Source organism: Electrona antarctica (assembly GCF_951216825.1).
Source record: "Electrona antarctica genome assembly, chromosome: 4".
Lineage (NCBI taxonomy): Eukaryota > Metazoa > Chordata > Actinopteri > Myctophiformes > Myctophidae > Electrona > Electrona antarctica.
The window spans coordinates 18,857,110-18,870,248 of NC_136809.1; the positions used below are offsets into that span (position 1 = coordinate 18,857,110).

The 13,139-nt window shown below is 42.5% G+C and overlaps 1 protein-coding gene across 1 annotated transcript in view; it reads left to right on the forward strand.

Annotated features, from left to right (window-relative positions):
• Positions 1 to 13,139, forward strand: part of stx8 (syntaxin 8) — an 81,662-nt gene that overhangs the window by 17,649 nt on the left and 50,874 nt on the right. Inside the window, exon 6 of the mRNA XM_079498767.1 lies at positions 309 to 401. Within this exon, the coding sequence (XP_079354893.1) occupies positions 309 to 401 (93 nt within the window). The remainder of the gene's footprint in view (positions 1 to 308; positions 402 to 13,139) is intronic.

Below are 13,139 nucleotides of genomic sequence, written 5' to 3' on the forward strand. Positions count from 1 at the left end.
TGGTTGCCCCGTGAAATCACAAGTGCAGTAAATTGCTCCCTGAGCCTCCCCTCTGTACAATTGAGTCATTAAAACAGAATTGCCGTGTTGCTTTTTTGTTTTTCCTACCCCACTGAAAGGATTTGAAATGCATTCTTGAGCTCATACAGTATGTTGATCGCCATTCACTTTTTCTTTTTTGCTGTTTCTACTCGTGTTAATCTTCTCTGACTTTAACCCACTCTCTGACTCTCTCCACCTCACCACTTCACCCTCTTGCTCCGAATGGTAGAAAATAGCAATTTATCCTATATGTGTTGTTTTTCCAGTCCAGGATGCTGGTTTGGACGCGCTCTCAGCGGTCATCAGCCGACAGAAGATGATGGGCCAGGAGATTGGCAACGAGCTGGATGAGCAGAATGGTAAAGTTGTGCGTCTACTGTCTATGGGGTGCATGGATTAGTTCACTAAATTCCAGACACTGCACACTGTGTGAAATCAATCAGACATACAGTACTGGTAATGGAATGATTCAGTCACCTTCAGGCATCCCCCCCTGCACGCACGCACACACACACACACACGCGCTCTCGCTCTCTCGCTCTCTCGCTCTCTCTCTCTCTCTCTCTCTCTCTCTCTCTCTCTCTCTCTCTCTCTCTCTCTCTCTCTCTCTCTCTCTCTCTCTCTCTCTCACACACACACACACACACACACACACACATAACCACAAGCGACCATGTTCATGGTAGATGACCTCATTGTGAGGTTGCATCCGTGTCTGGCTATCCATAGTTCCTCAGCTGAACTGTGTTACTTGGGATCCATGTCCTACTTCTTGCCGAGGGGAAAATGAGCTCTCCGTAATGCTGCATAGGGGATTATTATAGCCCTCACTTATCCTGGAATCAGATCTGTTCTGAGCTAATGGTGCTTTTGGAGATGTATATGACCAAAAATATTACCCATTGCCTATAAATAAGTCCATCGCGGGCAGAGGCAGAGCAGGCTGGGTAAAGGAGGCACGCAGAAGCTCCAGACTGTGTTTCTCCTCCTCAGACAGGTGGCACCGAGGACGAGGCCTTACGGGATGATCATCTGACAACCAAGGAACAATTAGATCCTTTAATGCATGGCCATCAGAAAGCTTTCGCAGTCAGTAGGTGAGGGCCTAAGTGTGTTACTGCGGTGATACAGTAGAAATATAATCACTGGCTGTGTTTGCTGTGGACATGAAGCACTCTTGTGTGTTGTTGCCCTTCTGGGAGTTTCAAGTGTTTCGGGTTCCTCCTCGTGAGAGCGAGAGAGAGAAGAGTTTTATCGATGTGCTCACATGCTCCGGTTCCACCAACGACGTGGTTTCAGCCTCTGAATCTTTTTGTAAGTGCACTCACGTACAAATTGCAGCAAATTGAGTCAATTGACCAGACGTTTCCCGATGACCTCCTTCCTGACGGTAATCGATGAAGTAGCAAACTGTACGTTAGAGATGTCTTTCCATAGGTTTACTCGTATTTACTGCTAGAGCCCACAATTGGAGGGGGTGGAGGAGGTGTTTAAAGACGTAGTGAAATGAAAAATATGTTTTTCATACTTTTGGAGCATATCCATGGTCATCATATCATATCAAAAGTCCATAAAAATAAAAATGTAATTACTTTCTTTGAACAAAAACATGCTGCGTGATGATGTAACGAGGCATGCATGAATAAAAATGAATCTTGATTTTATTCACCTGTTGGATTCACATTGCTGCACGTTCCTCCAAACACAGCCGATTTTGATTACAGAACTACTACGTTTTTAATTTCATTCAAGATGACATCCAGGCAGTGTATTACTCATTTTAAATGTAATCGGCACGCTAAAATATGTATCTGAAAACATTTTAGGTTAGAAATAAGCCACGTAGTAGCAGCACACATGCTTTGCTGGCCGCCTGTCTCTCATCTGTAAACAAACAGACTCCACGCGTCGCAGATGTAGCGGAGCTACAGCCCATTAGCCTGAAGGGATGCAACGCTCTGATTGGTTCAGAAACACACAGGCTTCTGTTTCAGACTGAAACATCCAAATAAAATGCCCCAAAAAGTCATTTCACTAAGTCTTTAAGGTGCGTACTATACAGCGAGGAGGCTGGATGCCATCATGGAAAACCCCTCCCAGCCTCACACCCCCTCATCCGAGCAGGAGAGGAAACACTTAATTAAGAGGAAACACTTAATTATATACTTCTGCTCTCACTTGTTGCTTTGTTCTTTGTTTTTCTTTTCTTTTCTTTACATGCTCTTGTTGTTGCTCTGTTCTTGTTTACATGCTCTTGTTCAGCACTTTGGTTTGTCTTCGGTCAACGTAAATGTGCTATACAATAAACTTTGATTTGATTTGATTTGATTTGAACCTACCCCGGCCGTAGGGCTGTCACGTTTACAATAAGTTAAAGGAGAATTCCATACTAAAAGGCTTTCTTACCTTTCTTTGTAGTTGTTACGTCCCCACCAAAGAGGTCCAGGTGTTATTTTGTGCAAAAGCTCCTTATTGGCTATTTCCCCTACCATAAGCGCTAAATGAATTGCATTGAAGTGAATGGGAATTGAATGGGGCTATGGGGTGTTGTGCTAATTCGCTTATTTCCATCGCTCAAAATTATTATTATTTTGTATATATCCTCTCTTCATAATGTAAATAATATCCCAAGCGGCACACTTTACTACTTATTTCGATGGAAATAAGCGAATTAGCACAACACCCCATAGCCCCATTCAATTCCCATTCACTTCAATGCAATTCATTTAGCGCTTATGGTAGGGGAAATAGCCAATAAGGAGTTTTTGCACAAAAAAACACCTGGACCTCTTTGGTGGGGACGTAACGACTACAAAGAAAGGTAAGAAAGGTAAAAAAGCCTTCTAGCATGGAATTCTCCTTTAAGTTGGCGATTAATTGTCACACAAATAATTACGATTTTTTTTTTCATTGATATTTCTACTGCGATTTAAGGTTTTATTGTGTTTTTGCCTTTGGCATTGAGCATTGGAACATATGAATGTTTAGCTTTTAGGCTTTGTGGACAGATACAACAAATAACTTATTCTATTCACTTTATACTTCATATGAATACTGGAAATAGCCGATCTACAAGCTGAAAACGCGTCACGTTGCTATAGAAAATTGAAAATTAAGCATAAGCATCACAATCTTTCCAAACGTCATAGCCCACACACACAGGCCAAATGTCACCATACGTATACATACTCGGCAGCAGGTGGCCTGTCTGGGAGCCGCTTCGTTATTTTTCTGCTCGCTGTGCTTTGCCTGTCTGAGGTGCACCTCTAAACCACAATCCTACTGCCAGGGTAATTAGTGGGCTTTTGGGCTAAGTGCTGCTTTCTTTCTCCTCACAGCCAGCCAGAGAGAAACAACGTGATGACATGATTAGTGTTTCCCCTTCAAACGCCTCAGACTCTGTCTGTCCGGGGCCGGGGAAGTATCGTAAGTCGAGGGAGGACACAGGTGTTACTCAATCCCAGCAGTGATTGTTGTTGGGCATCGTACAGTCAGTTGTCTTGTTCTGTGATTAGGTGAGATTGAATAGATTTACTTTTGATTCACTTCTGTTGGAAAAAAAATAACAAGAAAAGCAAAAAAACATTAATTTACTACTTTTGCGTCCCTTGACGAAATTGATTGTCCACCTCAGACGCCAGTCACTTTGGAGCTGTCTCAGACGCCAGTCACTTTCTTCCCTAAGTACATTTACTTAAGTGCTGTACTTAACCCATTCTGACCTGAGATCAGATTCTAAAAATGTCTTCTACATCCTGACAGTTTTCTGAAAAAGCTATGTTTCTATGTCAGTCGTTCTTCGATTTAAAAAAAATAGCAGACCTACAAGCTCGTAGCACGCCACTCGGTGGCGCACTATGAGCTTGTAGATCTGCTATTTTTCAATAGCTAAAGCATAACATAATGCTAACACCAAAAGGGGTTCCTGCCCAAAATGGGTTAAGTACAATTTTGAGATATTTGTGCTGTACTTAAGTATTTCCGATTTCCAATACTTTTACTTCTACTCCACTACATCTCATGAGTAAATATTGTACTTTTACTCCACTACAATTATTTGAAAACTTTAGTTACTAATTAATAATTTTGATTGTTATTACAAAACGTATATATTAACCACTTCAGTTTTATACATTTAGACCATTTGAAAATAGCTGATCTACAAGCTCACAATACATTTTGAGCTTGTAGAATGTAGATCTGTTTTTATATATTTGAAAACATGAAATGGGACATTTCTGAATAATGAACACTTTTACTTTTGGTACATTTTGAATTCCGGACTTTTACTTACAGTAGAGTACAGTATTTCTATATTGATATTGATACTTTTACATAAGTAAAACATGTGAGTACCACTGCCGCTAAGTTGTGTGAAATTGTAATATCCTTCGATGTCTTCTCTGGACAGAGCTTGTATAATCAAAGAAATTACCAGAGAATGGGAGAGGGGAAAAAAGAGCTTCCTTTATGCTCGGAAGGATTGCAGGGCGTTTGGCTGATTTTGGCTACTGCTGTGGTCAGAGAGAGAGATTGTTTTAGCCTGCTCTCCTCTTACCTTATTGAACTAGAAACGGATCACTGCTTTAATGCTTGCAATAGCGTGTTTTTCTTGTCTTTTTTTCAGTACTTGGCGTCAGTGTTTCCAATAATATGAACCTGAAGTGGTGGGCGTTGAAACTGAGAATCACACCGATTTCCGCTGTGAGCAAGGGTGCAAGAAAGCAAACGGGGGGTGGATAAGCTTCGATCAAAAGTGCTTCACGCCATTCCTGCGTCTACTCCCAGACGTACACTTTACTGTATGTGTTTTGAAGGGAACTATCTTTTCCTGTAAAGCGCCCCAAATCCTTATATCCCCATCCCCAGTGTGTGTGTGTGTTGACTGTTCTAATTGGCTCCATCTGTTGAAACCGAAACTGCGAGGTCTTCACACTCGCATGCGGTTCCACCTGCGCCACTTGGTACGCAGCGGTATCACAATACGTCGTACATAAACATATCATTTTATTGCTGTACGGACTTGCGTTGCATGAGTTTCACGTGCTGTAAAGTGCCCCTCCCCCCGGGGGGGCTCTGCAGAGAGGTGATGAAGAGAGTGGAAGTATAAGTAGGGGGGTTTCCTCTTCAAGGCCCAGCCCCTTCTCTGCCTCTGTCGGATCTCTCTGCAAATTTACAGCCAGGCTTCAAGTTCACAAGGCCCACTGACACCCGGCAGTGATTCACAAGGTGTCCAGGGCTCTGGGCTTGCACAACTCCTCCTGTCCCTCTCTCGACCTCCCCACCATTCCCCTCTTTCTTTCCTCTCTCTGTCTCTCCTGCATCCCTGCACTCCTTGAGTTATGTATGGGAGAGACCTGGGATCCCTAAAGTGTTTTGTTGGGGTGGAAAAAAATGGGGATATATCACACACAGAGAGGTAGATTGTGGAACTCCTTGCAGACTAATAATTGGCCCACTGATTGTGGGGGTTCCCCCTTCCCATGTCTGATGCAGGGGAGCTGAGGGGACTCTAGCTTGCTAGAAAGAAAGTTTACTTACTTTGTGGGGTCACTGCATTTGGTGCCATGCACAGTGACTGTACCATAGGAGTGATTAGGCTATGTAAGTTTTAGTAACATTAGGGGAGCTAGCCCCTCCAATAAATGGCTTTTGAATGGCATTCAAGTCTATGGGGTTTGTTTAGAGCACTTATGACGTAAACGTTTGCCAGCCTAAGTCTACAGACCTCAATGTTTGTTTAGGGCACTAAATTATGGCGTGAGACGTCATGTGGCTGATATAATACATCTTGTAACTAATTTTGTTTCATACAAGAAACAAGCTGAAGGATGAAGGAAAGAAACAGTACAACTGTAACCAATGTGAGAAAAAGCTTCACAAGAAATGGTGAACTGAAACAGCACCAGGGGAATTCATAGAGAGAGAGAAAGTAGTCAGATTCTTGGCTGCCACCTCGTCATGTAGCAGCCAAGTCTATGGAGCCCCCTCCACGTGTGACACACAAAAGCAAAAAAAAGAATAATAATTAAAAATAATTGCCCCTCACTTCACACAAGTGTGATTTTATTTGTTTCAAGCTGTGTCACCCTGAAGACTCGGCCCTTACTTGTACGTCCCTGAATGTCAGGAACAGCTTAGGTTATTGATGTAGAGTTCTGGCCTGCTCGCTTTGCCTAAAAAAATGGCAACTAAAAAATACGGGGAAGCAGCTTTTTGCTTCTACGGGCCGACGGCGTGGAACAAACTCCCACTGTACCTTCGACAGGCAGCCTCTGTAGACATTTTTAAAGCTCAGCTCAAGACCCACTTCTACACCCTTGCTTTTAATTGATTTATTTGTCTTTTAAAAATGTTTTTATTCATGTCCTCACTGTATGTGTATTGTTTATGCCCTGCCTTTCTTTTCTTTTTTCTGTAAAGCACTTTGAGCTGCATTTCATGTCATGAAAGGTGCTATACAAATAAAGTTTTATTATTATTATTATTATTATTAAATACTTCAGTAAAAAAGTGTTGAGTAGGACTAAAGGGCAAACTATTTGTAAAGTACAGTTCGTCTTCATAGGAGACACCGACGCTCTACGAATGTTTTCCGCATACCCGGGGCTTTGTGGAAAACGAATCACTGGAATGTTTTTCCTACAGAGTCATACTTAAATTACTGGGTTATTGCTAGCGACAGCTTTGTAGGTGATGCATTTCTTTCTTGTATTAAATGACAAAATTGACAATGTAAAAATGTAACGGGATAGTTTAATGCTTTTTGGAGAGCCAGGGGAAATAAGTTGTAAATTAGGAGAAAGTCGTGACTCCTTGTTGATCCCGACAACTTCCCATTGTAATCAGAACTGCAGACTCACTCCCAATCTTCCGCTGTAGTCTGAAAACCCAGCTCTTCAGATTCCACCTTAGCCTGCAGCACTTGCCGTAGCACTTGCCCTAGCCTCGACGACCTTGCAGGTGTATACATAGGCTAAATTACAGGCTACATTTTATGTAGACATTGCATTTTATAGTGTAAACTTGTAGTTTCATTGTACAGATGAGATTTTCTACTGTTAGACAGATGTTGGGTTCTTCGCTTACTTATGGTCCTTGATGACTGGAGGAAGGAAGGCACTGGAGCAAGCCCTTATTTTATTATCAGGGTGTAGTAAAAAAGAGACAACGTTTCGATGTATCAGTCACATCTTCGTCATGTATTTGATGTATTTCCATGTTCTTGCTTACTGCAAGTCATTCTGGATTAAGAGTGTCTGCTAAATGCCTAAATTGTCTAAGTTGTTATTGCCCCGTAACCTTGGCATCGGAGTGTCTTCCCGTAGTTTAGGGTTCCGTTTCCCCCCTGATAACTGTACAGTAGCAGTGCTTTCCTATAAATAGATGAAGCCCTTTGTAGTCTGGCCGCTCAGGCCTAGTTTATGACCCTTAGCGCCAGGGGAGGTTGTAGTCATTTCCTTTTCGGGTAACGATTCCCTCTGGGGTCACCCGGGAGGATAACCCCTCATAGAAAAGTTACAGGTGAACCCAAAGCCCCTGGCAGCAGTCTTCTCTGTCGAAATGTTGACCCAAGTGGATTGTAATGACGAAATGAGCGACCGGGCTGGCGACTTCGAGTCTCAATTGCGGGTTTTTTTACCTTCTAGTATTAATCCATTGTAAATATTAGATTTTTTTCCACTTCATCTTGCCAGTCACCATACAGAGAAAAAGTCAATCACAGTTGTCCGGCTGTGAGGATTATTTATGAGGTGTGCTATCGTCGGGGTTGTTCATATTTCTACTATGATGTAGCCAAACATCAGTCTTATTTTCATTTCCAAACTCAATGTAGCAGAAAATGGCCCAGCACGTACTAACTAAAAGGGCTTACGTCAACAAAAGTGGAGTTTCGTTTTCAACTTAGATCAACATTGTTTGACTTTATTAGTGTTGATATTTCTCAGATTGTGGCCTGGAACAATGACATCAGCCCATGTCAGTGGCTTGTGGTTATAAGTGACAGACGGGGGCAGGCATGGCTTGTTAAAATGGAGTCTTTTTATGGGGACAAGGATTTGAACTTTAATTGCCTTCAGTTGCATACATTCTGTGTTGTGTTTTCACTTTTCATGTGTATTCAATTCATTGGTATGTCTAGCTAAGATTAGAGGTCCTACAGTATGTATAATTCTGAGGTGCACGCGCGCACACACACACACAGACACAGACACACAGACACACAGACACAGACACCACTGATGCCGTGTCGAACGTTGTGAAGTTCGCTTGGCTGACTTGGCCCTGTCCAAGTTGCGACTGCCACTCAAAGTGGCCACTGGCCAATCACAGTGCGTCCTTACTTAAACGTGAAGGCTATTCCGCACTTGCCGTGCTGCCACGTGAATCACATGACCGCAGAAAAAAACCCACGGAGCTACAGGGCTGGGAAGATGGTTACGCAAAGCATTCCAATGACATGAGTCATTAAATCATGCATGCATGCAGGCTGACGGCTGTGGTTTGGGACAGTATTGATCTTATCACACCAAAGTGTTTTTGGCAGTAGACCCACGTGCACCTTTTGAGACCAACCATGGGCAGATCGTGGCGACGCATAATATTCTATGACTTTTCAAAGGTTTGTGAAAGACTCCTGAAGAATTCCTGGCAGTTGTTGAACAGACAATGTTTTATTATTGGCAGGGAATGAATTCACAACCTATCTATGACTACAAGGTCAATATGTTGCGAGTTTGAAGACCGATACTCTCTCAAGACAGATTCAGTTTAGCAGCTGAATTCAGACAGATTCAGACTCGTGTGAAGTGAGGGGCATTATGATTATGTTGTCCTCCCCTCAGAAATCGATAGAACGCACAGGCGGACAAGAGTTTGTGACAGAACCTGCGAGTGGCAGGCCAGGCATGTACTAGTAGTGGAAGATGGATGGATGGATGGGTGGAGGGAGGGAGGCCTGCTGCATGGCTGTCTGGGGGACATCTGGATGTGATCCTGGACTGTGCTAAAAGAAGCAGACAAGCTGCAGATGATCATCTGGCCATAGGGCCAGGCGGCTGTCCTGGGTGACTGTCTCCATTAGACACCCACTGTTTGTGGTATGTGGGGGGGTCACACAGACACACAGACAGACAGAACGAAAGAAAGAACGAAAGAAATTGAAGTATGATAAAACAGAGAACCCAAATTCCTCCAATCTCCACCCTATAAAGCCTAATTTATAAGTGTATATAATGATATCGTTATATACCCCAACTCTGTCATTCACCAACACTGACTGAAAACTGAAAATCACGCTTTTGTTTTCTAGCAACACAAGTCGTATGGGTTTAGTTTTGTTGATGAACTTGATGAGACATCTTTAATTGCAGTCTACAGCAGCAGAGACAGATTCAGTGACTCTTCACGTCACCCGCCCTATAAAAAAGACAGAAGCTACTCAACACCCTTTCCTTCTCTTGCCTTCAAAACCAGACGCCAAAGGGGTTTAGACAAATCATCAGCCATCTGATACTGTATGCTGTCAGCCTTGCTGCTGCTATCATTTGTCCCATTTCATTGCTGTCAGACATGTCACCAGCAAACTCTGCACTGTTAATTGTTTGGATAATAGTGTTGAAGCCATATGTTGTGCTATATAGATGAGCAATAACTGGGTGAGTTCACAGAGAAGATTGTGCGCACATCTTAAGAAAGTGGAAGGAAGGAACATCCGCACTCTTGTTTTTAGACTGCTCCATAGACTTACTTTATTTTATTGGCAAAAAGTTGCAACGTTTCGACCGTTAGGTCTTCATCAGGCAAAATAAGTAAGTCTACGGAGCTCTAGAAAGTGTGCGGGTGTTCCTTCCTTCTCCTCCAATAACTGGGTGAAGCATAGTTTCAAACATAAATAGCCAAACAAAAATGTTTGGGATATCCAAGGACAGGATTAATTGATCCACAGTGCACTGTAGCAGCTAGAGCTAGACCATTTGTGTTGCTCGGCCAATAAAGCCAAACATTTTTTGTTTTTAAATCAAGAAGTCTGATTTATACTAGTTATCCAAAAGCTTGCAATGCGACATGTTGTGAGCTTATAGATCAGGTATTTATTTCCGACACACCCACGAGCAACGAGGTATAACATGGCTTCCAGTTTACCCCCTCCACATACTTGAGCACTTTCATGGTGAGGAAAACCAAAACCATTTAAGACCCAAGCACGTTGAAGTATATTATCATCATTGTTGAATTACATAGACCACAGTCAATGTGTTTTCAAAATGGCGTGCTTTTAATCTGTCATCTCGTGTAATATTCGGCAGCAAATTACCAGGTTTTACATAAACATACCACCATCATCGACGTGCCAAAATCTGACACTGCCTGCTTCGGGGCTGATGACAAGTTTGGCGCCGAAGCAACATGTGGTTTTATAAGAAGACAATCATAATCATTCCCTTTTCCCCATATTTGTCTCGACAATACCCTCCAAAGCAGTGATTATATCCTATTTAACCTATTTAATTTCAATGACCCCAGTTTGATATCCCAAGGATAAGGCTACGGACGTCCATTTGAAACGAAATAATTTGAACTCTGGGACCCCAATGTACACTGTAAATCCTCCCTGTTATTTTAAACGATAAGTGTATGGGTCCATTTAGTTCCATTTGTACACTCTAGGAGTTACAGACTGGTTCAGTCATCCATGGGGATCCCCTGGAAAGTAGGGGCTGTCACCATTACACATTTAAGTTAGCCGAGTATCTCGGATACATTGAAAATGAGGCGCCTGCCCATCAACTGTATACTGTACTGTTGAATTAAAGTTTATGATGAAGTTGACGGTTAACTGTGATTAACGATTTAATTGTGTTTTTGGCATTGGAAATTGGAATAGAAATTACAATTACGTTTTGCCTTTTAGGCTTCGTAATAAAAAAGTGCACGGGGGATATACCAAGAAATTACTGGCATTTATTATACATTTTATACTTAAAAGAATAACTGAAATACCAGTAGTTGATCTACAAGCTTACAAGGCGTTACAAAGTTACGCATTGTAAGCTTGTAGATCAGCTATTTCTGATTTTTTTTTTATGTATAAAAGGTTTCCAGCACGGACACGATTATGACAGTAATTGCGATTAGACGATTATGTAATTACTGTGACAACATTACTGGAACCCCCTCAAGGACCCCTGGGGGGTCCCTGCCGGACCCCCTGTTGAGAAGCAGTGCAGTAAAGAATGGGACCTCAGTGAAGTGAGGTGTTATAAAGTCATCATCTGCTGCTGAAGCTCGCTCTCTTTTCACCGTGTCCACAGTTTGCGTTGCGATACATCAAATCGCTCTTCCTGGCATATGGGAATTCCTGCCGCTGGCCTTTTAATGTGGGGGTCTTTCCTGCTAACAACTGTCACCAGCGCACATTCGTTCCAGATGGATCGAGGTGAATCAAAGCCACGGTTTGCCAGGCCAGACTGCAGCCTGGAAAGCAGAGAAATAATACCTCCTACGGTGCTTTTTATAGCATCCATAAAATGAAACGTATCAACGCTGGACTACATTTGAAAGTGTATTGTACAGGGATTATTCTCCATAAGGATGAGGAACATGTGCCGCCCTCAAATTATATCAGTATTTAGACTTTACTATATGAAAAAGAAAAAAACGTAATCATGCGGAACTTGAGCTCCACATGGGAACAGCGTGGCTCCAACGTGATCACGTATAGCTAGCCTGTCGTCTATATGTACAGTGGGTTCTCAATCTGTGGGTCAAACATTGGCTAAATTGACAATTATTAGACATTTTGAAAGACGATCTAAAAGCTCACAATGCCTTGCAGCACAAGGTGTTGTGAGCTTGTAGATCTAATTTCACAACATTCATCTGTGGAACTGCCGGCTTTGATTGGTCCAGCTCCAGACCGGACACACAGAAACCCATACAGACCCTCTTCTAGTGGACCAGTGGTTCTCAACCTTTTCAGGCAATGACCCCCCAAAATGGTCATATTTGAACTGGGGACCCCCACTCACTATGACAAGCACTTGGAATGTAGGAGTTGAGGCATTACATTTTGTTTAACAAGATTAATATTCTGAAAATAGCCGATCTATAAACTAGCAAAGCCCCGCAACGCAAGGCGTTGTGAGCTTGTAGATCGGCTATTTTCACAATATTGCTTTTGATTACTTTTGATGCAGTAATGGTATTTTTTCTTTCCTTTCTTCCTTTTTTTTAAGGTTTTAAAAAGGTCTTAAAATACCTTAAATTGTCACTGGGGGACCTCCCCAAAATAATGTGGGGACACCCCTGTGGGTCACGACCCACAGGTTGAGAACCACGGTTCTAGGCGGCTCGGCTCTGAGGAACCACACCGTTGCTATTTAACGGTATGGATAAATACACTGGAAATTAGCGGATCGCTTTTTTCACAGCTGTTCTGCTCCCAATCCCATCCTTTGCGTGGCCATATCCACCTACCCACTTCAATCTGAATGGGGGAGTGTGAAAACACCACCACCCCACTCAGGGCCAGTGTCTCTGTACCGTAATGCCGTGGCTCCTAGGGGTCAGGCAGTCTAGAAGATGGTCTGTCCGTCTGTCCCGAGGATAATCTTGCAAACCGCTGGACCGATCATTGCCACATTTCTTGTGTACGCTGGCAGTAGGCCAAGGAAGTAAATCCACAACTATTTTCTGTTAATGCGAATCATTTCTTACCGTTTAGAATTAGAATTTTATACCAGAAGACAGTTGATGTTGATTGGACAGAAACATTGCCCTAATATGGAGATGACCACACGATAGTACTGACCACACGATAGCCCAGATCCATATTAGAGCCGTTGTTAATGTTAATCTTGTAAGAGTCTTGTTAATGATGTTTTTTTATTGGATGGTGAAAAACATTTTGAAAAAATAAAATAGTTTTACAAAAAAGGATTCAGGCACTTGCTCAGTGTGCAGGCCCCTTAAGTAGAGACTGTCAAAGCTGTGTGTCTTGGACAATTTGTGTAGTCCGACAATTGGGCAAAAACAAATCCATGGCAGCCCAAATTTAGCAGATCTGAGAAGCATTACGCCAGCAATGACTCCAC